Source organism: Trachurus trachurus, assembly GCF_905171665.1.
Source record: "Trachurus trachurus genome assembly, chromosome: 9".
NCBI lineage: Eukaryota > Metazoa > Chordata > Actinopteri > Carangiformes > Carangidae > Trachurus > Trachurus trachurus.
In genome coordinates, this window is record NC_139895.1 from 5,560,647 (window position 1) to 5,587,632 (window position 26,986).

The 26,986-nt window shown below is 42.5% G+C and overlaps 2 protein-coding genes across 2 annotated transcripts in view; one reads left to right on the forward strand and one right to left on the reverse strand.

Moving 5' to 3' along the window:
- LOC310991328 (ADAMTS-like protein 2) overlaps positions 1–15,940 on the forward strand; it is a gene marked incomplete at both ends in the record, with an annotated part of 28,835 nt that extends 12,895 nt beyond the window's left edge. Inside the window, 9 exons of the mRNA XM_083978985.1 lie at positions 2,210–2,564; positions 5,492–5,595; positions 6,183–6,309; positions 7,522–7,735; positions 8,975–9,130; positions 10,884–11,054; positions 12,127–12,303; positions 13,199–13,343; positions 15,813–15,940. Of these exons, the coding sequence (XP_083835111.1) occupies positions 2,210–2,564; positions 5,492–5,595; positions 6,183–6,309; positions 7,522–7,735; positions 8,975–9,130; positions 10,884–11,054; positions 12,127–12,303; positions 13,199–13,343; positions 15,813–15,940 (1,577 nt within the window). The remainder of the gene's footprint in view (positions 1–2,209; positions 2,565–5,491; positions 5,596–6,182; positions 6,310–7,521; positions 7,736–8,974; positions 9,131–10,883; positions 11,055–12,126; positions 12,304–13,198; positions 13,344–15,812) is intronic.
- Positions 15,941–24,280: 8,340 nt separating this feature from the next.
- Positions 24,281–26,649, reverse strand: fam163b (family with sequence similarity 163 member B; the record flags this gene model as incomplete). Its single annotated transcript, XM_083978683.1, has 2 exons — positions 24,281–24,724; positions 26,557–26,649. 2 exons carry the CDS (start codon positions 26,647–26,649, stop codon positions 24,281–24,283), a joined length of 537 nt encoding a protein of 178 aa, XP_083834809.1.
- Between the last annotated feature and the right edge of the window lie 337 nt (positions 26,650–26,986).

The window sequence follows — 26,986 nt, forward strand, 5'->3', positions numbered from 1 at the left end:
GACGAATACATATACCGTTACACCCCTAATACAGAGTGGAGACAATTAATCAGTGAACAAGGAGCTGGTTTCTGTATGAAAGGGTTTTAAACTCAGAATCAGAAGTAAAGAATGTGTCGTTACACCAGGGATGAAAGACTGAACTACAGCCTCACAATAAGTTTAAAAATCGCACAATCAATCTTATTGAAAACAGTTAAAATATAAAAAATGAACACTGCTGTTTATACTTTATATTAAAAGTCAGAGGTGGAACATTGGATTCAATAACTGGGGCTCTGAATCACAATTCTCATCACGCAACAATATCAGATCAATACAACTGACAATGACTCGATGTTTGTGACAATATCACAAAGTAGAACACAATAATATCTCAGGGATCAGTTATCGATACGATTGACGATATCATCTGCTGATTTAACAAGATCACTTCTATTCATGTCAAACCACAAAAGCAAATAAATATTGTCAACCAGACATCTAAATAAAAAAACAATCTATTTTTCAATAAAAATCTGCCTCTTGCTCATAATCAAGTGCCACAATCTGATTAATTGAGATTTAGGACTTTTTGCAGCTGACCTATACAATGTTCAAGAGGAAGTCCGGACCGTAGATCTTAACCAGAACCAGAATCTGGTTTATCAGTTTTTCAACATACAAGGAATTTGTTTTTGTGATTTGGCGCATAAAAAGAAATCTGCAGGTTGAATAGCTTCAATATAATAATACAACAATTCTAACAATGTAAATAAAATATCTACAATTTAAAATGCGTATAAACAAATATGTGCAGAACAACATGTAACACACAAGCATTTTTACTTGACTGTACTGTAGTAACTGTATGAATATTCAGTATCAGGCCAGTTCCATTATATTTTATATATCATGAAGGTAATTATGGGATGTTATTACTCGTGGAGAGATGGAGATGGAGGATAAATCAGGAGTCGGTTCATTGGCTGACGAGACTAAATAGGTCAGATTGTGAACCTGCTCTCTGTTTCTGGACGTGTGTGTGCGATGGCCCTTCACAGCTCTGTATTATTCATGGTGCGGACACATAAAGAAGATCAGAGCTGGATGAAAAATTCAGAGTTTCATGGTGTTTTCTTCTTCTTTTTTAAAAAAAAAAGAAAGAAAGAAAAAAAAAGTCTGCATCACAAACATGAGCGGTAATGGCCTCTCCTGCAGAGCTCTCAGCTTGCTCGCTCAGCTGACCGCCGAGCCCATTACAGCGGTGAGAGGAGATGGAGAGCTGGTTAAAAGGCTTCGCCATACGTTTCCTTACACAGGCTGACGTCATGCTCTTACCTTCCCTTTTCTCTTCACTTCTCTGTCTCCTCTCGTGGATTTTTATCTTTACATTTGAATCTAACGACATGATGCGAACAAGCGCAGGTCGTCACAGAGTCCCACCAGAAAAATGTAAAGTGTCAGAGTGAACCTGTCAGGTGTAGAGACAGGTGCTTGGTTACGTCTCTATTTATACATCACTGTGCAATGTTATTACTACATGGTGCTATGTTCTATTTTAGTTACAAGTACTTTATATTTTTAATATTTAAATCTCGATCTCATCTGAATTATAAAACATTATGTACATTATCTGGATTATCCTTATCTTATCTTTTCTTTTCTTACTACCTATCTTCATCTTCATCTTCTTCTTTTCTTCTCTATTAAAACATATAAATACTCAGAAGCAGTGCACTGCAAAAATTCAAAATCTTACCAAGAATATTTGTCTTATTTCTTGTCAAAATGTCATTTCTAGTCAAAATAAATCTAATTATACTTAAAATAAGACTCATCACATTTAAAAAGTAGCTTGTTTTTAGACACTTTTTACTTTTTTCAAGCATATTTTCCACTTTAAATAAGTAGAAAAATCTGACAGTGGAGCAAGTTTTTCTTTCTTATTACAAGCATAAAAAACTTGCTTTCACTGGCAGATTTTTTTTTTACTTATTTCAAGTGAAAATTAGTTTGAAACAAGTGAAAACTGTCTAAAAACAAGTTAATTTTTAGGTGATGAGTCTTATTTTAAGTGGAAAGAGATTAGTTTTGACTAAAATTGAGACATTTTGACAATAAATAAGACAAATATTCTTGGAAAGATTTTGAGTTTTTGCAGTAAGCTGGGAAAAGCTGGGTTTTGTCCTTATAAGCTGCATCACTTTTTCCCTCTTGTGTCTGTCAGAAGGAAACAACAACCACACGGGCAGCACGGCCAAACCGGCCCCGGCCGTCGGGCCCCTGGACCCGGGGCCGGACTCTCCGAACCTCATCTGGAGGGTCCTGCTGGACGGCCGCATCGGCCCCGACGAGCTGCTCATCAACATCTCGACCAATCAGCTGCTGACGGAGGGGGACGGGCTGTTCTCGGCGGAGCTGGGGCCGGTGGAGCTCGACCTGAGCAGCCTGGAGAGAGAGTTCGGCGCCAACGAGACGCTGGAGTACACGCTGGGCCGCAAGCGCAACGACAGCGGCGAGACGGTTTACCAGAACAAGACGGTGCAGAGCGGAGCGAGGACGACGGGCCGCAACAGGACCAGGTAAGACCGGCTTCAGAGAGGTCAAAGGTCACATGGATCAGAGGGGTTGAGGGTTTGACTCACATTGACCATGGACACATAAACAGGCAGTAAGACAGAAAAAAGAAGAAAGAGCAGCTTCCAAGGACAGTGAGACAGACAGGTAGAGAGACAAACAAAGGTAGACATATAGATGTGCAGTCAGATAGGTACATGTGCAGCCAGGCAGGTAAATGTGCAGTCAGGCAGACAGGTAGATGTGCAGTCAGACAGACAGGTAAATGTGCAGTCAGACAGGTAAATGTGCAGTCAGACAGGTAGATGTGCAGTCAGACAGGTAGATGTGCAGTCAGACAGGTAGATGTGCAGTCGGACAGACAGGTAGATGTGCAGTCAGACAGGTAGATGTGCAGTCAGACAGGTAGATGTGCAGTCAGACAGGTAGATGTGCAGTCGGACTGGTAAATGTGCAGTCAGACAGACAGGTAGATGTGCAGTCAGACAGGTAGATGTGCAGTCAGACAGACAGATAAATGTGCAGTCAGACAGGTAGATGTGCAGTCAGACAGGTAGATGTGCAGTCAGACAGACATATAAATGTGCAGTCAGACAGACAGGTAAATGTGCAGTCAGACAGGTAGATGTGCAGTCAGACAGACAGATAAATGTGCAGTCAGACAGGTAGATGTGCAGTCAGACAGACAGATAAATGTGCAGTCAGACAGGTAGATGTGCAGTCAGACAGACAGATAAATGTGCAGTCAGACAGGTAGATGTGCAGTCAGACAGGTAAATGCGCAGTCAGTCAGGTAGATGTGCAGTCAGACAGACAGATAAATGTGCAGTCAGACAGGTAGATGTGCAGTCAGTCAGACAGGTAGATGTGCAGTCAGACAGGTAGATGTGCAGTCGGATAGGTAAAGGTGCAGTCAGTCAGATAGGTAAATGTGCAGTCAGACAGACAGATAAATGTGCAGTCAGACAGGTAGATGTGCAGTCAGATAGGTAAATGTGCAGTCAGTCAGATAGGTAAAGGTGCAGTCAGTCAGATAGGTAAATGTGCAGTCAGTCAGATAGGTAAATGTGCAGTCAGACAGGTAGATGTGCAGTCAGATAGGTAAATGTGCAGTCAGTCAGATAGGTAAATGTGCAGTCAGACAGACAGATAAATGTGCAGTCAGACAGGTAGATGTGCAGTCAGATAGGTAAATGTGCAGTCAGTCAGATAGGTAAAGGTGCAGTCAGTCAGATAGGTAAATGTGCAGTCAGTCAGATAGGTAAATGTGCAGTCAGACAGGTAGATGTGCAGTCAGATAGGTAAATGTGCAGTCAGTCAGATAGGTAAATGTGCAGTCAGACAGGTAGATGTGCAGTCAGACAGACAGGTAAATGTGCAGTCAGACAGGTAAAGGTGCAGACAGTCAGACATGTACAGTACATGTGCAGTTAGTCAGACAGACAGATAAATGTGCAGTCAGACAGGTAGATGTGCAGTCAGACAGACAGATAAATGTGCAGTCAGACAGGTAAATGTGCAGTCAGTCAGACAGGTAAATGTGCGGTCGGACAGGTAAATGTGAAGTCAGTCAGACAGGTAGATGTGCAGTCAGACAGACAGATAAATGTGCAGTCAGACAGGTAAATGTGCAGTCAGACAGACAGATAAATGTGCAGTCAGACAGGTAGATGTGCAGTCAGTCAGACAGGTAGATGTGCAGTCAGACAGGTAGATGTGCAGTCAGACAGACAGGTAAATGTGCAGTCAGACAGGTACATGTGCAGCTGGACAGGTAGATGTGCAGCTAGACAGGTAAATGTGCAGTCGGACAGGTAAATGTGCAGTCAGACAGGTAAATGTGCAGTCAGACAGGTAAATGTGCAGTCAGACAGGTAGATGTGCAGCTAGACAGGTACATGTGCACTCAGACATATAGATGTGCAGTCAGACAGGTAAATGTGCAGTCAGTCAGACAGGTAAATGTGCAGTCAGACAGGTACATGTGCAGTCAGACAGGTAAATGTGCAGTCAGACAGGTAGATGTGCAGTCAGACAGGTAAATGTGCAGTCAGACAGGTAGATGTGCAGCTAGACAGGTACATGTGCACTCAGACATATAGATGTGCAGTCAGACAGGTAAATGTGCAGTCAGTCAGACAGGTAAATGTGCAGTCAGACAGGTACATGTGCAGTCAGTCAGACAGGTACATGTGCAGTCAGACAGGTAAATGTGCAGTCTGACAGGTACATGTGCAGTCAGACAGGTACATGTGCAGTCAGACAGACAGGTACATGTGCAGTCAGACAGGTACATGTGCAGTCAGACAGGTAAATGTGCAGTCAGACAGGTAAAGGTGCAGTCAGACAGGTTTTGTATTCATCATATTTATAATTCATGCCTCAGCAGCAGCTGCTATAAAACTCCTTGTGATGACAGAGAGAGAGAGAGAGGGAGAGGGAGGGGAAGAGGAGATAAACTTAGAAACAAATAAAAGGTATTTACAAGCAGAGTGAAGAGTGTGATGCAGAGGATGGAGGTGAAGCTGTCAGTCTGCTCTCACCTCTGTGGGGGGAGAAACAATGAGAGGAGGAACTCATCGTGTCTGTGGGCGAGGGAGGAGAGGGAGGGTGTGTGTGTGTGTGTGTGTGTGTGTGTGTGTGTGTGTGTTATGACAAGAATGTTCACATGACTTTTATGTGATGTGATGAAAAAACAAAGTTCGTCTGCCGGGATGTGAATCAGCTGTCACACTGTGGTCGTCTGAGGCCGGGGAGAAGAGTATGTGTGTGTGTTGCGTTTAACCTTAAATGTCCTGAAAAGAATATTTCTCTAAAAAAAAAAAAGTTGACCTGCAGCCTTGAAAGGTTTATGTGTTTATGACTTTAAGTCCGCTGATGGAAAAAGAATCAAAACATCTATAGAAACTGTTCAAGTGTGTGTTTTTCTCAGGGGGAATCAGAGGCTCTACCAGAAGAACCTGAAGCTCAGCGCTGCAGACATGTACCGCTGGAAACTTTCCTCTCAGGAGCCCTGCAGCATGACGTGCTCTATAGGTACACACACACACACACACACACACACACACACACACACACACACACACACACACACACACACACACACACACACACACACACACACACACACACACACACACACACACACACACACACATAATTATCCATGATTAAAGGTACATTGTGTAGGAATTCCTCCCATCTAGCATTGCGGTTGTATATCACAAGCAACTCAATCGTATTTTTCATGCTGCATTCACGTGAAATTGGGCAGACGGCAGACGGACAACAGCCGCTGCACGTAACGGCATAAACAAGACTCTATGTAAACTATGTCTATTGTTTACATGACCCACGTTTTACCGGCTTTCTCTGGACTTCTGTGACTAAAATGACATCTGGTTTGTTAGCGACGGCCGTCTGCCCGACTGCAGGTGAATGCAGCATCAGTGTAACGCTCCATTCCTCCTCCTCACTGCGTTACCGCGGTGACTTTTCACAGTCGCCGCCTCGACCTGAGCCGACAGCTCTTCTTATTCCGGCTCTACTTGCTGTGATGTTTCTCTCTCTGTGTTTATAACCTGTGATGTAAACAAACCTTTCCTTCTTTCCCTCCGGTGCAGGAGTGTCAAAGTCCTTCGTCTCGTGTGTTCGTTACGACGGCATCGAGGTGCACGACATGTACTGCGACGCTCTGACCCGACCGGAGCCGGTCCACGACTTCTGCATCGGCAGAGAGTGTCAGCCCAGGTGAGAGAGCAAGGAGGAGCCGCTCCGTGTTTTAAAGAGGAACTATCTTTTCTCCTCTGTTTTGATAATCCTCCTCATCCCGGCCATGTGCATTTGTTTTCAACGAAGCTGAAAAAAGTAGCACCATTAGTAACACTGTTATTTTATAACGCCATTATTCCCATCACTGGTTACAAGTAATTTATTTAACCATCACAATTACTGTTTAATTAAGAAGTTTAATTAAAGGGATAGTTCAACATTTTGGCAAATTGACCTATTGCCATAATCCCTATAGTCATAGCAGTAGGTTCATTACCTTTAATTGTCGGTGCAAGATATTTTTAGAACGGTGGAGCAGAGCTGCGAGCTGCTCAGAGCTACGCTACGGAGGCTCATGGGATTTCTTGGTTTCCCTCATCAAACTCATCAAATACACAATCCAACAACTCCAAAACGTTACCAGACAGAGTTGTTTTAGAGGGAAATTCAAGCAAAACCGCTGATGCGCGTTGCCTTCAGTGACAGTTTTTCATCAAGCAGTCTCTGTATTTCCCTCTAAAACAACTCTGTCTGGTAACGTTGTGTTATTATCTCATAGCGTGGTGAATGTGCAGGTCACAACTTGTCCACCAGAGCGTTGTGGAGTTGTTGGATTGTGTATTTGATGAGTTTGATGAAAGAAACCAAGAAATCCCATAATGAGCCTCCGTAGCGTAGCTCTGAGCAGCTCACGGCTCTGCTCCACCGTTCTAAAAATAGCTTGCACCGACAATTAAAGGTAACAAACCTACTGCTATGACTATAGGGATTATGGCAATGGGCCAATTTGCCAAAATGTTGATTTGTCCCTTTAAGGTTAGCAGTCCCCGCCCTCGTCCCTACGTCACCACATTCACGCGCATCCCTTGGCTGCACACACAGAGAGGACCGCCCCTTTATGCCGTTCTCTCTCCTCATTGGATAAAGGTTGTAGGATACGAGAAAAGTTTTCTCCTCGGCTCAGAGCAGAGCAGAGTGACTGACAGACCCGTGTTTCAGACCAAACACTTTATATAAGTGATTGCTGTCGGAAGATATAACTATTTAAGTCTTATATTAACACAAACATTCCGCTTACTTCTGCTTTAAGGAAATAAAAATTGGCATAGTTCCTCTTTAATGCATGTTGAAAATTGCATGAAAAAAAAAAAGAGAGTGTACCTGAGCGCAGCCCTGCTGTGTGGCGTCCAGGTGGGAGGCCAGCAGCTGGAGCGAGTGCTCCCGGACCTGTGGGGAGGGTTTCCAGTTCCGTCAGGTCCGCTGCTGGAAGATGCTGTCGCCAGGCCTGGACAGCTCCGTCTACTCCGACCTCTGCACCATGGCCGACCTGGAGAGACCCGTGGAGAGACGGGCCTGCAAGAGCCCGGCCTGTGGCCCCCAGTGGGAGGTGGCCGAGTGGAGCGAGGTACGTGACAGACACCAGAGGTTCTGTTCCCAGTTCTTTACTGTACTTTATTTATTTTAGTAGTTTTATTTGCTTTATCTGGATTTTTGTTCTCTCTCCAGGGTTTCCGCGGGTCATTAAGAAGCATTAAAAGTCATTAAATATATTTTGCTGAAATTAAGGCCTTAAATGGCATTAAAAGGAATTACATTTGATTGAGAGAGTGAGATTTTGATATCATTACATCCCTATAGAACACAAAGAGCAGAAAAATAGGGGATATACAGTTAATCTACAGTAAAAATTAAACGTGGGTGAAGAAATAGAGAATTTTCTAAATTAATATTTTTAGGTGGTGGCAGGCTACTGTCGGAATCGGCAGGTCAGGCTTTTTAAAAATCAGTGATAGGCCAGAAAATTGCATTGTGATAAAAATGCAGAACCAAGTAATTGGGTGTGTGTATGTATATAGGTAAGTGTATGTACGCACACGTATAGTATTTGCAGTCATGGGCATTAAAAATGTTTGAAATGGCATTAAAAAGCATTCAATTAGATTTGCTGTTACCTGCAGAAACCCTGTGTCTCAGTTCTGACCCGTCATGGTCTGATTGTAGAATATAAAACTCCAGGTAAATATTTATTTTGTTTTTCTTCCCACGTTTTGTCAAACCTGAACTGTAAAGCCCCTTTTCTGTCTTTTATTTGGAAGAGTTGATCCATGAACGAAAAACAAAAAAAATCTACCTTTATTTTGAAGGAGCTTTAACACAAACATCTACCTTTATTTTGAAGGAGCTTTAACACAAACATCTACCTTTATTTTGAAGGAGCTTTAATTCAAACATCTGCCTTTATTTTGAAGGAGCTTTAATTCAAACATCTACCTTTATTTTGAAGGCGCTTTAACACAAACATCTACCTTTATTTTGAAGGAGCTTTAATTCAAACATCTACCTTTATGGAGCTTTGCACTGAGCTTCACGGTTACCGCTCTTGTTTGTTTACCAGTTTTCCTGCCAAGGCAACAATTAATATTAAATATTAAATCTACTAAAACTTTGATGGATCTCTCCTCAGATTCTCCAGATGTTTGCTTTCTTGTCTCTTTTGGTGAATTTCAGACTCTTTAAAAGCAAAAAAAAACTTTACATAGTGTATAATATGATGGTTCCCAAACGAGCTCGACCTCAGACGGCTCCCTTACCGTTACATAAACAGTCTGTGCTGGTAATAATCAGCTCGTCTCTCTGTGTCCAGTGTCCTGCTAAGTGTGGACGTAAAGCTCAGGTGAGTCGCGACGCCCGCTGCTCCGACGAGACCAGACCATGTGACCCCATGACCAAACCGGCCATCATCAAGAACTGCACCGGTCCGCCCTGCGAGCGCCACTGGACCGTGTCCGAGTGGGGGCCGGTGAGTGTCTCTCTCTATACACACAAACAGGACTATATGGATCCTAAAGTTTATCGTTATAACCTGTGACATATTAACATACACCCATATATGAAATATACATGAGTATAAAAAAAATATCTGTAATAAAATGTGTAAAACTCGTTAGATATCTGAACAATCTTCAAGTATTTACATCTAGACTTTATGAATATGCATGTTTATGAGTATGTAATACATACTTTAAGATATATATTGTGTATATTATTATTTATACATATGGTATAGGTGTATTTTTCACACGTATGCAGTATATATAAGTGACTCATACATGGATTCTTATTCACATTTATGTGATATGTACATGTTATATTGTACAAATACAGTACAGTGTGTAGATATATGTCTATTTATATTTATATTATTTAGCTATTTATAAGAAAAAGTTCAAACAAATATTATTATATATAATATAGTATATATTATGATTAAAACATATAAAAATTCATGATGTGGATAATCATCACATCCACACATCCACAGTTTTCCTCTGGATTTATCATATATGTTGTAAATTGATATCCTCATATATACAGTAGATGTTTATATGTAATAATATGATGCCATACATCCATATATTTCCATACGAGTCATTGATTTAAAAACGTTTTCCTGGGTCTGATGTTTCTGAGATGTTGATGCATCGTCAGAGCAACAGCTGCGTCTCCGCTCCAACTGTAAAACTGTAAAACACACCAACCACCACAGTGTCAATTTATGACTTTTATTGTGTTGCACAGACAAATGTAGTGTTTCTGATGTTTCCACTCAAAGTCAAAGTCTGGAAACTTTCTGCTCTAATTTACAACCGAGGAGCCAAAAAAAAAAAAAAAAAAAACCTGGAAAGACCACAACCGTCTGAGAGACGTTTCTGAGCTGCAGCCGAACCACCGACGTCTCTCCAGTGTGAAGAGGATTCAACAGTTTAATATCTGATGCTGCGTTCAAAACAACTCGGAGGTCGGAATTCCCAACTCGGAAATTTCCGACTTCCGACATCATTACGTTCGCGCTGCAGGAACTCAGAAGAAAAAAAAACATGGATACCTGAAGGAAGTTTGGCGTATTGTGGCTCATAGCTGAATAGGAAAAATAAATGCAGCAGTAAATGATGTTTATTTTGGAGGCAAATGAAGAGGAGAGGAGACGCTGCAGATGAGTGCACATATAATGTTACAGCCTTGATAACAGTTAAACGTTATTTCCGTCACATACGAGGACCACAATTTCACACCATACAACAATCACAGCTAAATATAAACGTATTTCATATAGGCTACTGCAATAATACACAAAAATATGCACACAAATAACTTACAATGTCTAAATTCTAACCGTTTAAGATGAGGGCTGCCATGTTTTGATGTTGTCGTGACGTCAAATCGGAAAGTCGGAGCTCTGATATGATATCAGAGTTTCCGACCTGTAATTTCCGAGTTCGACGCCGCTCAATTAATTTTTTACAACTCGGAGCTCGTTTTTTTCCGACTTCGGTGTTGTCTTGAACGCAGCATGAGTCCTGCACAAGTGAGGCTGTGATGTCATCTCTGACACGTTGTGTGATGTAACCTGTGACCTGAACTGACTCTGTGTGAGGTTTGATGTTTCACTCTGAGCCCGAGGAGACAGGAACAGAAACACCTCAGGATGCTGCTTATGTCACTCTCTGACCTCTGACCTTTGACCTGTGACCTCTGACCTCTGACCTGTGCAGTGCTCGGGCTCGTGCGGCCAGGGGAAGACGATGCGTCACGTGTACTGTAAGGCGCCGGACGGCCGCGTGGTCCCGGAGTACCAGTGCTCGGCGGAGAACAAGCCGCTGGCCATCCAGCCCTGTGGGGATAGGGACTGCCCTCCACACTGGCTGAGTCAGGACTGGGAGAGGGTGAGTCAGCACAACTCACTGATTATTGGTTGATTAACACCAGATCTGATAACTGATCAGTAACTCTCTGACTGCAGCTTCGTCGGGAAAAGTGTTTTCAAGATTTTCTGAGACGTTTTGTTTGTATCAACCCAAAACTTAATAACCGCCAATAACGTAATGACTGTCAATGACATAATAATGTTGGCCATTTTAAATGTAATAAAGGCAATAACGTAATAACTTGCCAATAATGTAATAATATGTTTGAGTAAATTACATAATAACTTTTTGCCAATAATGTAATAAGATATTATGTTATTGGCAAAAAGGCCAATAACGTAGAAACCAACTACATTATTGGCCTAGTTAAAAGAAACAACTTTTGACATTGTAATAACCAGTCATTACATAACATTTTCAAAGGGTTTTTTAATACTAGGACAATAACATAATAACTTAATATGTTATTCGCAAAAAATACAAGTTATTATGTTATTGGCTCAAGGTTGTTACAGATGTTAAAGACTCACTGTGATTCAGATAAGATGAAAGTAGTTTGAGTAAATAACACAATAACTTTTTGCCAATAATGTAATAAGATATTATATTATTGGCAAAAAGGCCAATAACATAGAAACCAACCAATAATGTAAAAGATATTACATTATTGGCTGGTTACTGCATTATTGGCCTAGTTTAAAAAAAAACTTTTGACATTACATAACATTTTCGAAGGGTTTTTTAATACTAGGACCATAACATAATAACTTATTACGTTATTTGCAAAAAAAAAAGTTATTACATTATTGGCTCAAGCATTTTATTACATTATTGGTCGTTATTACGTTTTTGGTTGTTACAGACATTAAAGATAAAAACAATAAACCCAGGTCAGACTCAGTGTGATTCAGATAAAAAATAATTTGTAAACTAATAAAATGTGTTAATTCTTACAAACTAACTAAATTATCAATTATATGAATCATTATTATTATAAAGTATTATAAGGTATAATTAATATAGTCTATTAATTTACCCAGAATTCACTGGGACATGTCAGTCAGCAGCCTGTAACTTGTGTTTTCTCCAGTGCAACACGACGTGCGGCCGCGGCGTGAAGCGGAGGATCGTCATGTGCGCCGGCATCAGCGGAGGAAAGTTCCAGATCTTCGACGAGGACGCGTGCGGCGGCAGCGAGAAGCCCGAGGACGAGAACACGTGCTTCGAGAGGCCGTGCTTCAAGTGGTACACCACGCCCTGGTCTGAGGTCAGGGCAGTTTGTTTTTACCCCTCATCTCCCATAAACATATTTAGAAATAACTTTGTATTCCTCTTTTTAACCCTCCTGTCGTCCTTCTGGGGCAAACTGACCCAATCTGTTCCCTTCCTCCATCCTTCCTTTCTCCCTTCCTTCTTTCCACAATCCTTCCTTCCTTCCTTCCTTTCTTCCTTCCTTCCTTCCTTCCTTCCTTCCTTCCTTCCTTCCTTCCTTCCTTCCTTCCTTCCTTCCTTCCTTCCTTCCTTCCACAATCCTTCCTTTCTTCTTTCCTTCCTTCGTCCGTCATTCAGCTTCCTTCCTTGACCTAATCTGTTCCCTCCCCTCCATATTTCTTTCCTTCCTTTTTCCTTTCCTTCCTTCCGTCCTTCCTTCCTTCGTTCCCTTCCCTCTTACTTCTTCTTCCTTCCTTTTTTGATCTAATTTACCCAATCTGTTCCTTCCCTCCATATTTCTTTCCGTCCTTTTTCCTTCCTTCCTTCCTTCCTTCCTTCCTTCCCTTCGTCCTTACTTCATCCTTCCTTTTTGACCCAATTGACCCATTCTGTTCATCTATCTTACCTTCCTTTTTCCCTTCCTTCTTTCCTCCCATCTCTCCCTTTGTCCTTCCTTCCTTCCTTCCTTCCTTCCTTCCTTCGTCCTTCCTTCCTTCCCTTCCTTCATCCTTCCTTCCTTCCTTCCTTCCTCGTCCTTCCTTCCTTCCTTCCCTTCCTTCGTCCTTCCTTCCCTGACCCTGGAGGACAACAGGAGGGTTTTAAATATATTTATGTTTGCACTTTGCTTTATCTCAAACCCATTGTCCTGCTTTATTTCTCTTCATCACTTTTCCTCCTCCTGAGTTTGTAACTGTGTGTGTGTGTGTTTGTGTGTGTGTGTCTCTGCTCAGTGCACGAAGACGTGCGGCGTCGGTGTCAGGATGAGAGACGTCAAGTGTTACCAGGGCAGAGAGCTGGTCCGAGGCTGCGACCCCCTCACCAAGCCTGTGGCCAAGCAGACCTGCACCCTGCAGGCCTGTCCCACCGAGCCTCCAGGTGGCTGTCACACACACACACACACACACACACACACACACACACACACACACACACACACACACACTGCTGTAACGTGTAATGTAATGTACAACTAGAACATTTCCTCTGGGGAAATTTTGAAAGGGCCACGGGACTACTGCCGGTTTTGCCATCTCTGTCAACATGGGAATCAAACCCACGATCTTAAAGCAGTACTAAAGAACTTTCAGTTTTGGTTGAGTTTGGCGGCGCCTGTGGACCAAAGCGGTAGTGTTTTGCTAGCCAGGCTAGCGCCGCCTACTGGTTCCGGCAAATTTCATTTGCCTCAACAATGTAGTCAGGACACTAGCAATGCGTTTCGGTTTGCTCCGTCCGCCAGAGCGGACGGACCAATCAGCGAACAGACGGGTAAGTGAAGGCGATGACGTTGAACTCAAGCGCTCAAGATTAACCTATGAGCTTAACCGGTGTATAGCACACGTGACCACCAAGCAGCAGCGATTAGTTGAAGCAAATGTAAGCAACCGCCTCCCGGAAGCAAACGAATCCCTATGGCTCGTGTTCAGACGCTTTTTGAAATGTAATGAAATAAGCAGCTGATGCATCAGGCTAGTGTTTTGCCTGAAGGAAGACTCCATTTCCCATGAACACTAGCATGAAGCCCTGTAAATATCCTGCATTAAAATTAACAAAAGACATCAAAACTAAGTTTCTGTTTCCAGTGGATCATTTCAAAGTGAAAACACATACATAATCCATTGCTAAAGTGCCGTTTTGCCTGCTCCCTCCTTGTTGTGACTCGCAAAAGTGAAAGTGAAAGTAAAGTGAGAGCCGGGTTCCTACCATGCTACTCAAAGCTGCTTAGTGCCAGAGAAAGAGATACAGACCCCCTCAGGCCATGACAGAGGTGTCATTCAACTTGTTGTAAGTCGATGTATCATCACAAAAGTTATGAAAATATTTTATGAAGGTTGAAAAGTTCCTTAGTGTTGGTTTAAGGTCAAGACAGAGCTGATCAGACAGACACATGATCATCTTTCTATAAGCACTGAAATGGAGGAGCTGTAACTGTAATTGTAATCACATGAAGCTGGTTCTAGAGTCTCTGTGTGTGTGTGTGTGTGTGTGTGTGTGTGTGTGTGTGTGTGTGTGTGTGTGTGTGTGTGTGTGTGTGTGTGCGTGTGTGTGTGTGTGTGTGTGTGCGTGTGTGTGTGTGTGTGTGTGTGACTGACTTGACACATGTTATGAGCTGCATCCTGTGTCAGTCTGATTTAGCTGTGTCTATGTTTATAAACATTTAAACGAGCGCCAGCTGGATTGTTTATGAAGTTAACGAGCTCTGGCCTGAGGATCAAAGAGGTTACCACGGCGATAGGGGCCCCCGCAGGCTGAGACAGACAGAAACTTGGAGAAAAAGAGCGATTTTCTGTCTCTGCACCGGTCTCACATTTAGGCTTACTGTGACAAAACGGTAGCTCCTATCAGAACAAAACACAGATCAACGGTGCTCTAAGGACTTCCTGAAAAATTAGGTACAATTTGGTGTTTCTACAGTAAATATTTTGGCGACGCTGGCAGTTTTAAAACATCGGTCCGTTCTGCTTCTCTCATAAAATCTTTGTATTGGAGTCAATGAGGAGCAGAGACAGACGTGGCCACACTTAGAGGCTGATTCTGTAAATTCTGTAAGTCTCTCTGATATTTTGAGCACATGATGAGAGAGATAACAAGTTTGTCTACAATTTTCTGAAAGAATCATGTGTGTAGAGTGTAAATTGTGGCCGGGCTGAGTGTGGAAAGAGAAAAAATCTGAAGGTTTTTCTGGGCTTTCTCCCACTCTAACCGATGATGTCACCCACTCTGACACGAACATTCCGTGCAATACACACCCATTATAATCTCATAATTTCTCCAAAAATGATCATGGTTATTGATCAGGGATTGATCAAAAACTATATGACCTATCAAAACGTGGAGTAATACGACAATACACAAGACTTGTGTCTACTGTTTAAAGTTTAAATGAAGTCTCTTGGTGAAAGTATGCCTGAGCAGTAGACGTTTGTTAAACTCCAATGATTGGTCTTTTTCGCTCTTTTTTTCCCGCCCGTCCCATTGACTTCAGTGCAAAATTTTAAGCAGTTTTTCGCGACTTACGATACCGATCCCGATCAAGACGCACGTTTTGATATATAATTTGCAACTGCAGGACTAGTAGCGAATCGAAAATCGTCCGGAAGATGAAAGAAAAAAACTAGGAAAAAATCCACACAATAACAGTAGTTTTCATAGCTGTAGGGATCAGTGCCCGGTGTGATGGCCCGTGGCCCTAATGTGTTGCTGTATGTAAAGAGGAATGTGCAATAATGAGTGTGTTGCTGTATGTAAAGAGGAATGTGCAATAATGCTGCTGTAGCAAGGAGTCAGATGGGCATCATGTTATTATTACTATTGTTAACTAACTAACGGCCTGTGGTTGTTTTCCAGATGAGAGCTGTCAGGACCGGCCCTCCACCAACTGTCTGCTGGCGCTGAAGGTCAACCTCTGCAGCCACTGGTACTACAGCAAGGCCTGCTGCCACTCCTGCCGCGCAATCCGACCTCCTCCCTCCTAGTGCTGACCATGACCTCACCACCTCCTCCTCCTCCTTCTTCTCCTCCTCCTCCTCCTCCTCCTCATTCTTCTTCTCCTCCTCCTCCTCCCCCTCCTCCTCCTCCCTCCTCCCCACCGACTCCAGCTCCAGCGTGAGGAAAGAAAACCTTCGTAGCTTTCTGCTTTCTGTACAACAGTTACTGTGAACACTGAGAGGAAGAGCAGGAGCCAGAGGCACTCATCGTTTCTACTGTTGTCACGACGACGACGACGACGACGAAGAAGAAGAATGAGAAGAATTTTATTTGGAATAAATAGAAAAAGAACTGATCATCAACAACAACAAAAAAGAGCAAAGAAATGTTGAAGTTTCAAGTCAAAAGACGGAGAAGGATGGAGAGGAGATCATAGGAATCATGTGTCCTTTGTAATGAAGTGAGTGAAGTACGGTGGCCCTGAAGGGGTCAAATCACTGCTGCTTGAGAAAAACATAAAACAACTTCATCAATTTGACAAAAGCATGTGAATCATGTGATATTGACGTTCTAATAAACCAAACAAACTCAGCTTATTGTCAAATCCACTAACAGGAAGCTGTCAAGAAGAAGTGTCACTGCCCGATTTGTATAACGGCCCCCCGCCATCTTGGACAGCTACGTACGGCAACTCCATTTGGACAAAATTAGTTGAGTTGAGTTAGGATCACTGCCCGATGTGAGTCGCCAGAGACGGTTTATCTTTTTTTTTAAATACTTCTTTTTCTCAGTATTTTAAATTTACAGAACTTTAAGCAGACTTCTGCTTGTATGCATATCGGGCAGTGCCCTAATGAATTTTGTCCAAGTGGAGTTGCCGTAGGCAGCTGTCCAAGATGGCGGACGATTCGCGCATGTGCAGACCAGTATTTACTAGGGGTGTAACGGTATATGTATTCGTCCCGTGCCGTCACGGTACGGGGGTCACGGTTCGGTGCACACAGTCACACGACGAATACGTCTGAATGAATATTAAAAAAAAAAAAAAAAAAAAAAAAGTCAAGTCCTCACTCGAATCCAGGTGGCGGTAATGAGCCTCGAAGCTGCCTGCAGCCGTCATAGCAGACGAAGAAGAGAAGTGATGAGAGAGTGAAGTTAGAGGAGGAGAGCTGTCTGCTTCATTCATGTCACTGTGGCTTCTCAATGAAACAAACGGCGGCGGCGGCGGCTCGCGACCATAATACATCCATGCTCGCGACTGGTCCACCGGACAAAGTCCGTCGGCGATGTTTCACGGATGCGCGGTGCGTCGCTAGAAACGCATCAAACACGTAGCGCATGTTCACCCTGATATGTCAATCACTGGTGCAAGTAAAAAGACTAGTTGTGTGCAACAACTTATCCCGCTGCTTTTAAGCCTTTTGACATGAACACAGACAGGTGAGGAGAAAAGGAGACCGCACACTATATATAATCAGACACATTTTGTCTGATGAAGGGCTGACGCCCGAAACGTGTGAGTGACATTAAACTGTCACGGGAGCTTTTAACTAGTGTGCGGTCTCCTTTTTTCCTTACCTGTGTCTTTCTTGGTGGTCCAGCACCGAGTCTTCAGTTTTTTGGGGGATGTGCGTGTAGCTGCCTAATATGTTTTATGAACACAGGCAGGACCAGAAACATCACCAAAGTAACTGCTAGTCTAATTTAACTGTGTAAACCAACATTGATGTCAGTTTATTGTTTTGTTTTTTTAATAATATTTTTTTTATAATAACAATTTAATAATTCGAATAATAGTTGCCAGTTGTCAAGTGCACGTTTTTTTTCCTCTAGAATTAATGAATGGCATTATAACACTCCTAATGCACTTGTTTTATTTTGTATTCTTTTTTCTTTTAACTTTTATAACACAAGACAGATTTTAGTTTTACATTCAATTAGTGTCTGTTGTACCGAAACCGTACCGAACCGTGACCCCTGAACCGAGGTACGTACCGAACCGTGACTTTTGTGTACCGTTACACCCCTAGTATTTACACAAATCAGGCAGCGATGCAAGATGCGATTTGCACAAGTTTGAGACTTCTGGGCCACCGTACGTCACAGAAACAGAGAAGGAAAAATATGAAAATCAACGTATCGAAGGAGAAAAGAAAAACTAAAAGACAACAGTGTTATTTCTCTGAGTAGTTTTCCTCAAAGTTAAAAAGAAAATGATGTTTTATTTTTGATTGGATGTTTGATTAGAAACCTTTCTCCAGGAAACATTTTAGGAGATTATAAAGAAATAAATTTAAAGTTTTCATTCAGATTTAATTAAATTATTACCAACCTTGTTCCTTCTCCAAGTCTGAGGGTCAAAGGTGAATTTGACACTTTTGTTAAATTAATTTACAAACTTCTTTCCAGAACCTCCTCAGAAATTATTGGAAAATGATGTCAATCTTTCGTTCATCTGTGATTTTTCTGAATCGTTTTCCAAATTGATCTGGGACTCGTTCATCTCGTCTGTTTGTGTCGGTCAACGCTGATTATTTATCACTTGAATGTTTGAGTGTTTCTGGTGGGAAAAAAAAAAATCTTCCTCTAACAAACAACAAGGTGGAGTCGTAGTCGGAGCCGAGGAGTCGAACCTCCATCGTCAGCAGCTCGTCGTTCATCGCTGCAGTGAAAAGATCTATTAAATTATTTCTCAACTGAATATACTGCATGGCTAGAATATTTAATACAGATACTGTTTATTTAATTATGTTTTTATGTTTTGTTGTCGTTTTTTTGTTTTTTCCTGAGCCCCCAACAGGAAGTACAACTAAACTAATGTACATTTTTACCCCCCCCCCCCTCATGTGGGTTGGCGCCGTGCCGGCACGCCTGCGGGACGTGGAAGCATATTTATTAGTCATAGCACATTTTCATTTATCGTGACGCTCCTGATGCCAGCCGATGGTTATTCATCGGTTCAACTGATGCCAGTTCTGGCCTGTGTGTGTGTGTGTGTGTGTGTGAGACGGAGGAGGAGGAGGAAGAGGAGGAGGAAGAGGAAGAGGAGGAGGAGGGAGTTTAATACAGACACAGGCAGAAAGATTCCTGACACTTGAAGTATGGTTGAAACGTATTCAGACGTGTTACATGTACGTCTCATTTTTAACTATTTTGCGTACTGTGTTTTTATATAACTGATACCTCTTTGTACAAAAACTTAAGTATGGAGATTGTGTACTGTTGATAATAAACTGAAAACCTAATGGTACTGACTTGTATTTCAATTAAATAACAGTTCAAACAAACATGTTTGTTGTCTGTTGTTTTTTTTGTTTTTTTTTGTAATTTATATAAACTGATAAATTTAGAAATAAGATTTTAGGACTTTATCCAGATTTAAAGCTCCATGTTTTCTTCTTCCAATGTCTTTTATTTTGAAATGTTGGTCCATCTACCTTCATACTGTATGGAGCTTTAACACAAACATCTACCTTTATACCGTATGGAGCTTTAATACAAACATCTACCTTTATACTGTATGGAGCTTTAACACAAACATCTACCTTTATACTGTATGGAGCTTTAACACAAACATCTACCTTTATACTGTATGGAGCTTTAACACAAACCTCTACCTTTATACTGTATGGAGCTTTAATACAAACATCTACCTTTATACTGTATGGAGCTTTAACACAAACATCTACCTTTATACTGTATGGAGCTTTAATACAAACATCTACCTTTATACTGTATGGAGCTTTAATACAAACATCTACCTTTAACATCTACCTTTATACTGTATGGAGCTTTAACACCAACATCTACCTTTATACTGTATGGAGCTTTAATACAAACATCTACCTTTATACCGCATGGAGCTTTAATACAAACATTTGTGGGTTTCCAATGTCTTTTGTCAGCAGGACGGAGATGAAGAAAAACAAAACAAAGGAGGAGCTGAAGCAAAACAGAGAAAGAGAAAAACGTTAAAACTTTTAAAATCAAAACATTTAAACATTCATTAGTTTTGTGTTTTTTATTTGACAGCAGAGAAGAAGAATAAACATGTAACTCCCTAATTTGAGACAGTTGCACGTTGTTGCTCCAGTTTTTTATGACGTGTACTCAGAATCATTTAAAATCACACGACACTGAGCTCCGTGGTTTAAAAGCTCTTTAACTGGCAACCTCACTGCGATGACCCCCATCTCAAAAATATGATAAATGTGAAGATAATTGTGTTGATGCATGGATGCAGAGGAAGCACTGATGACTCTCTGCTTATCTCTGATGTGAATATAGTTTGACTTTGACTCAGCAGCAGCAGCAGCAGCCGACGCCCCCTGCTGGTCGGTGTCAGTGCAGCCCAGCAGACAGCAGCTCTGATAGCTGCAGTCTGCTGGGCTGCAGAGCGGTAGAAACATCCAGTGAAGCAGCCAGAGCACCAGCTTCAGTTCAATCTGAGGAACAATTTTTTTATTTATGTGAAAAGAAATGAACACACACACATCACCACAGAACGTTCCAATTATGTTTAAACATAAAATGGCAAATAAATGAATCTTGAATCTTGAAACAACATTTAAAAGTGGCTCTACACTGATTTCTGCTGCAGAGACTCTTCAACTATCGACTGATGCAAAACAAACCCTTGAAACATTTAAAGGAATAGTTCACCCAAAATTCAAGTTTCACTCATTATCTACTCACCCTAATGTTGTCGACTAAGGGCTGGGAGAAGTTTCAGAGTCCTCCGTGGCTTCTCTGAGCTACAGCGGAGTCTCGGCGTAGCAGTGCATGTCCATATTACGGTTGCAAATGGATACCAACTGTCTTAGTAACAAAAACACACACCAAAAAACATCCAAATACCTCCATGCTGCTCGTATGTAATGTCCGTCTTGTATTGAACCCCGAAAGGCGAAATTGTTCCGAAAAAAATTAAATAAGTCTATATTTCAAGCTTGTTTTACATTATTATATTACATACAAGCAGCAGTTTTTTGTGTCTTTTTGTTACGAAGAAAAGTGGTATCCATTAGCAACTGTTATATGGACATGCACTGCTACGCCGAGACCCCCTGTAACTCAGAGAAGCCACGGAGGACTCTGAAACTTCTCCCAGCCCTTAGTCCACATGAGGGTGAGTAGATAATGAGTGCAATTTGAATTTTGGGTGAACTATCCCTTTAACAGGTGTAGCTGCTGCTGCTGCTGCTGCTGCTGCTGCTGCTGCTGCTGCTTGGGTGGAATACACACGAACACATGTTGATATAACATACTGTAACTTAAGTAAAAAGGTTTACAACACATTTAATCCTGTCTGTTGTATGTACCCTTTTATTTTTCCAGGTAAACAGTCCACAAACTACAGGATTCATATGTATGTACAGTATATTCTGATGCTTCTACTTTTGTTTTATTTTGTGACCAAAAAAAGAAAATATTATAAAGATCGGAGCCTCAACTATTTTATCATTGAGAAAAAATCCTAAATGTGTTACAGTATTAAGTGTTAAAAGCTATTTCAAGTGTCAGTTTCTTCTTAAATGTTCATGTTGGAGCGAAACACTTTGGGATTTTACACAAACTCTATTTTACAGTGCAACAGGACGTCATCAGATCAATGACGCTTCAGAAAAGCCCTTTAAATGCATCTTGTTTTCTTAATGTAACAGTCTCATCCTGACAGAAAAGATAGGATATAAATACAAAAGAAAAGGGATAATTAATATAAATTGTATAATGTCGACTATCAATCCAAGACTTCAGCTTTATCAATACAATATATTATGTAGGTCAAGGATCAGGTTGGTTTTATATAACTATACAATATTTTTCTTACTGTCAGCAAATCCCATGAAAAGACCTGAACTTGAACAGTTCAGTCGTCATTCAGTGAGTCTCTTTCAGCCTCATTAATGAATAAATTTAGTTTTATTCAGAAAAAGACTTAGTAATTTCCTAAATTAGCTAGCTAAATTAAAAAACAATTACTGTAAGCATACAGTAATAGTGGGACTATTTCCAAAAGTGGATTGGTTGATTCCCACTCGGTGCTGTAGTGTTGATGGTAAAGAAGCAACACATCACCCAGTCAAAGTGTGGCTCATTGATGTGTTTTATTAGCTTTTGGACAACAATGGAGCTCTATGGCACAGAGGAATAACACACATCAGGGTCTGGAAACACACAGACACACACACACAACATTTTTTTTTGTTTGTTTCGGTCCGCACATGGGATTCGTTGACAGTAATTGTTCGTCTCATACAGTAGTTAAGAGTCCGGTGGGTCCGAGTGGATCCGTCAACTGTGTGTTTGGCTACATGACATAGCGTTACGACATGTGTCCACAGATGTCCATGTGCGTGTCCACAAGAGAGAATAACTGAGGCTAAAAGACCAGAGCTTCTTTAAACCAGATCACACTGTTAGCTAGCTCGCTAACTAGCCTCGCAGCTCCTTCATCAAAGTCCGGTTCACACTTTGAACCTTATTTAGGATCTTTTTTTAACGTCCATTTTCTGTCTTGTGTGCGGTGCATTCAAACAAAAAACAAAATCTGTGTTAATTTTTTACTGACAAAAGCTCAAATTTTTACTTGTTTATACTTTGACACACGTTCGGTTAGAGTTACGTTAACTAGCTAAAACACAAAATCAGACGTAGGCTACTCGTCCAAAAAACGATGGGCTTTTTAAGTCGTAGCTGACAAAAACGAGTCTGTTCAAGTCCTTTCAGAAACACTTGTTAAATGTTTTGCAAATTTCTTTATAGAGATGTACAGTAGATGTCCAACATGGCTGCCACGTAAAAGCCCTCAGTGTTGACATTTAGCAGCACGGTATACTCGCGTTACTGGTTGAGTTACCGACCGACGACTGTGTGCAAAGATGGACGCCCGGGTCTCCAACTCTTCCTGCTGCACAAAAATGAAGCCAAAATATTTCGACATAAACCAACAGCAATAGAGAGCCTAAGCGGAAGCAGGAAGTAACATCGCCCTGGGACCTCAACTCGGAAAAAGTCTCCATGTTAAGTGAACGGGAGTGAAAGTTTTATTTTGTGATTCGATTGAATTGTGCCATGAGAAAAAAATATGACCTCTACCTGTTTAAAACATCACGTTTCATACGTATATTCACAAAATAAAACTTTCACTCCCATTCACTTACATCAAGACTTTTTCCGAGTTGAGGTCCCATGGTGACCGTTACTTCCTGCTTCCGCTTAGGCTCTCTATAGAAGACAGTAACCCTACGTCACGTAAAAGGCCACGTCCCCTCGCCGGTGAAAACAAAGGAGAAGTCCTCAGTGTGTTCCATAGGTGCTAATACAAAAAACCACAATGCCAAAGAGTTGTTGTGTGGTATATTGTTCGTTGAACAACTTAAAGGAACCTAATATAAGATTTCCCCTACTCCCCTTAAGAGAGTGGAACAGGAAAAGAAGAGATTTATTGCTTCAGGCGGCAGGCCATACGAGGAATGTAAAAAATGTCAAGCCGTGGGTCCCGGTTAGTCCATAGTGCTTGTGTGGTAAACCATTCAGGGGTGGGCGACCGCCATTTCGAAGGTCCGCTATTCCGAAATTTTCCGAAGGATCGTTCTAAAATTGTACACAATGTGTGGGTTAATATCATGGATCTATCCATGTGTGGCAAGGTGAAGAGGGCCCGGGCGGGGATTGAACCCACACCTCCCGGGTAAGAGTCATGCGCGCTTGCCAGTCACCCAAAGGGACATCCCCTTGGCCAAGTAGCCAGGGCACATGATCAATTGGAGGCGTAGTGACAGGAACCTCAACTGTCACACATGGTTAATATACAAGGGGGGGAAAAAATCACAAATATTACGGTTTTCAATCTCTAGCTGCCTGCATCAAAGTCAACAGTTCTAACCGCTGCACTACAGCTGCAGTTGAATGACAGGTCTCACTCAGCGTTATACCTCACCTCTCGCCGCTGAGTGGGCTCATTCTCCTGTAGGATTTATGGACATACATTGCTTAAAATCTTTAATTTTTTCGGTAAAACGACGTGATATAGCTGTCTGCCTGACAAACGTTAGCTATTGCAGGAGGTTTCCAGGCCGGTTAACGTTAGATAGGCCAAATCAAGACGGACTACGGCGGGATTTGTATTTACCGCCAGTCAAAACCAGCAGTTTGTTTTCACCGGAATGGGGGCGTGGCCTCACCTGCTACTCTCATCTATTGTCTTTGGAAGTGGGCGGGGCTTATGATGTATACTACCACCACCAGCTACCAGGGGAGCGAAGCGGGAGATTTTGGCTTCACTCTTGCGGAGCTCGTCCATCTTTACACACAGCACAGCTGCCTGGCACTGACTCGGTGCCAGAGCGGTGTGTGTGTGTGTTTTTACGTCCCGCCGGCTGCTCCTAGACGTCGGTGCTGACGCTGTGGGTGACCACCTCCCTCATGGTGACCGAGCGGATGAGGTTGAGCTTCTGGTAGAAGCTGGCCAGGTCCATGGGCAGCTCCAGGTCCTGCTGCTGCACAGTCCTGTAGCTGATCCCGCGCCCGCCGTTGCACAGCCGCTCCGGGTGCTGCAGGTAGAAGGGCAGTGAACAGCGGGTGCAGGACGGGCAGAAGGCATGCGAGCGCTGGCACCTGCGTGGCGGAGGGGTGGGCGAGAAGCTGGCCGGCCCGTTGGCCTCCGTCAGGAAGGTGGGCGGGTAGGCCTCGGGATCGTCGCTGTAGCGCTCCGGCGTCGGAGGCGTCGGAGGAGCGGACAGAGCCAGGGGGCGGGACGGCGACATGGTGGCGAGCTCCGGTTCCTCCTCTTCCCCCTTCTCAGACTCCTCCCTCTTACAGCAGTAATACTGGTGCAGTTAAAACACAAGGAGAGAGAGAGAACTACAGGTCTGAGTCAGTGTCACAACTTTAAAGTGTGAAGAGCAGCAGCTGGAGACGAGACGACGGTCCTCGTTCTGATCTGCAGCATCGGTGAGTTTTGAACCAGTTCTTCACCGGAGAAGAACAAGAACCATCGTCTGCACCGGCTGCAGCACCTGAACCTTCAACTCAAACCTAACTTAAAAGCCATTTAAAGCAGAAGTAAGCAGAATGTTTGTGTTAATATAAGTCTTAAATAGTTATATCTTCCGACAGCAATCACTTATATAGAGTGTTTGGTCTGAAACACGGGTCTGTCAGTCACTCTGCTCTGCTCTGAGCCGAGGAGAAAACTTTCCTTGTATCCTACAACCTTTATCCAATGAGGAGAGAGAACGACATAAAGGGGCAGTCCTCTCTGTGTGTGCAGCCAAGGGATGCGCGTGAATGTGGTGACGTAGGGACGAGGGCGGGGACTGCTAACTCCATCTGCTGACAGGAAGTTAGCCAAAACCACCGGATCGCTTACTTCTGCTTTAACACCTCCATGAGATGTTATTTGAAAGGCATCCTCCTCTAGTTTCTCAAGGTTTTTGTTTTGCATCAGACTAAAACACAGTTCAACTACAGTACAGTACATCTGTTCATACTTCGTATTTCTTTTAGCATTTTTTGGTCCTTGCCTGTAAAAAAGTTAAACAAATTCAGGACCAACAAGTGAGTACCTATACTTTATCCAAGACAACAATGAAAAGCTCAGAAATACTTCTACATGTTCCCTTTACCCCTTTTGGAATCATTTTTCACCCTGCTCTGATTGGTTGTCTGGCTACGAGCTGGACGAAATACCAAAATCTGATCGGATTGGATCTTTAGGGGGTCGTCATGTTGCAGCTAGCAAGCTAACGTCGACAAACACGCCCGTCTGTTGTGGATTGACATCCTCATGCTGTCTGGCCACATCTTGTTCTTATTTGATATTGAGTTTGAGGAAGGGGTATCTCAACCAAGGGGGCAGTTGTCAGTCTGAGAAGTGAAGCTCACTTCCACGTTCAAAAAGCTGCAATCCCCTCGGCTTCCTCTGGGGGCTGGTGCCAGAAAGCAGCAAATCTCCATAGACCCCCATGTTAAAATCGCCGACTTTACATCCTCAATAAACATTATCAAAGCCTGGTGTCATCATGTTTCTACCCCCGCACACACTCGTTACTATTATTAGGTTTAAAATTCTCGCCAATTAGGGCGCGGAAGCGTTGAGTGACCGGAGACCGCTGCTTCAAGGCCAGTGCGAGGGTTCTCGGCCGGTAAATCCAACATGGCCGCCATATTTGAGTCACAAAAACAACTCCCCAAAACCAATGGGTGACGTCACGGATGCTACGTCCATATTTTTTACAGTCTACGATCTCAACAAATGTGGTTATTGTAGTTTTATATGAGTGACATCATCTTAAGGACTTTTGCTGGTGAGAGCAACACTGCGATCTCTGCTCTCCGGTGGTCGACCGCCACAAAGGCTGCTAGATGTCGCTTCTCTGTCGTCATGACGTTAAGCCCAACTATGTAAAAAAAAAAAAAAGAAGAAAACTTTTGGATTGGTTCGTAAATTGGAAGTTGGACTCAATGGCTTCTTCTCCAGACAGATCTGCAGATCTCTTTTTTTACAATACTGGGCATATTCCTATCCTTAATCTGGTTATGATTTATCGTTAGGGTTTCAGATACGTAACTTGTCATTGGAGTCAGTAAAAGTTGTGATCGGTGTGTCTTTTCTTTCTGTTAAACATCGGATGTCCAGTGAAGAGTGAAACAGTCGTACCTGCAACCTACATAAACACAGTACACCGACGATGGTCAGTAAGATGACTGCAGCCAGAATTCCTCCTGCGATGACCACTGTCCCGGCTGACATTCGAAATCCTCTCCATCAACAGCCTGAGGGAGGAGGAAACAAGGGGAAGAGGAGACCAGGGGAGGAAAGGAAACAAGGGGACAGATGGAGGAGGAGGAGGAAGAGGGAGAAACAGGGGGATAAGGAGGTCAGAGCGATAATGATACTGCTGTAAAGTTTTACGACTCCACGGTCCAGCTCCAAAACGTTTCAAGTGGTTTCTGCTGCCAACATTATTACTGTGGATTTTTACAGCTCGAACAAATCGATTTTTATCGTTTTTTATCTGCTGCGACTCAGACACATTTCTGCTGGAAATTCAGCCAAGTCAAAAATAATAAATAAATAAATAAAAGAA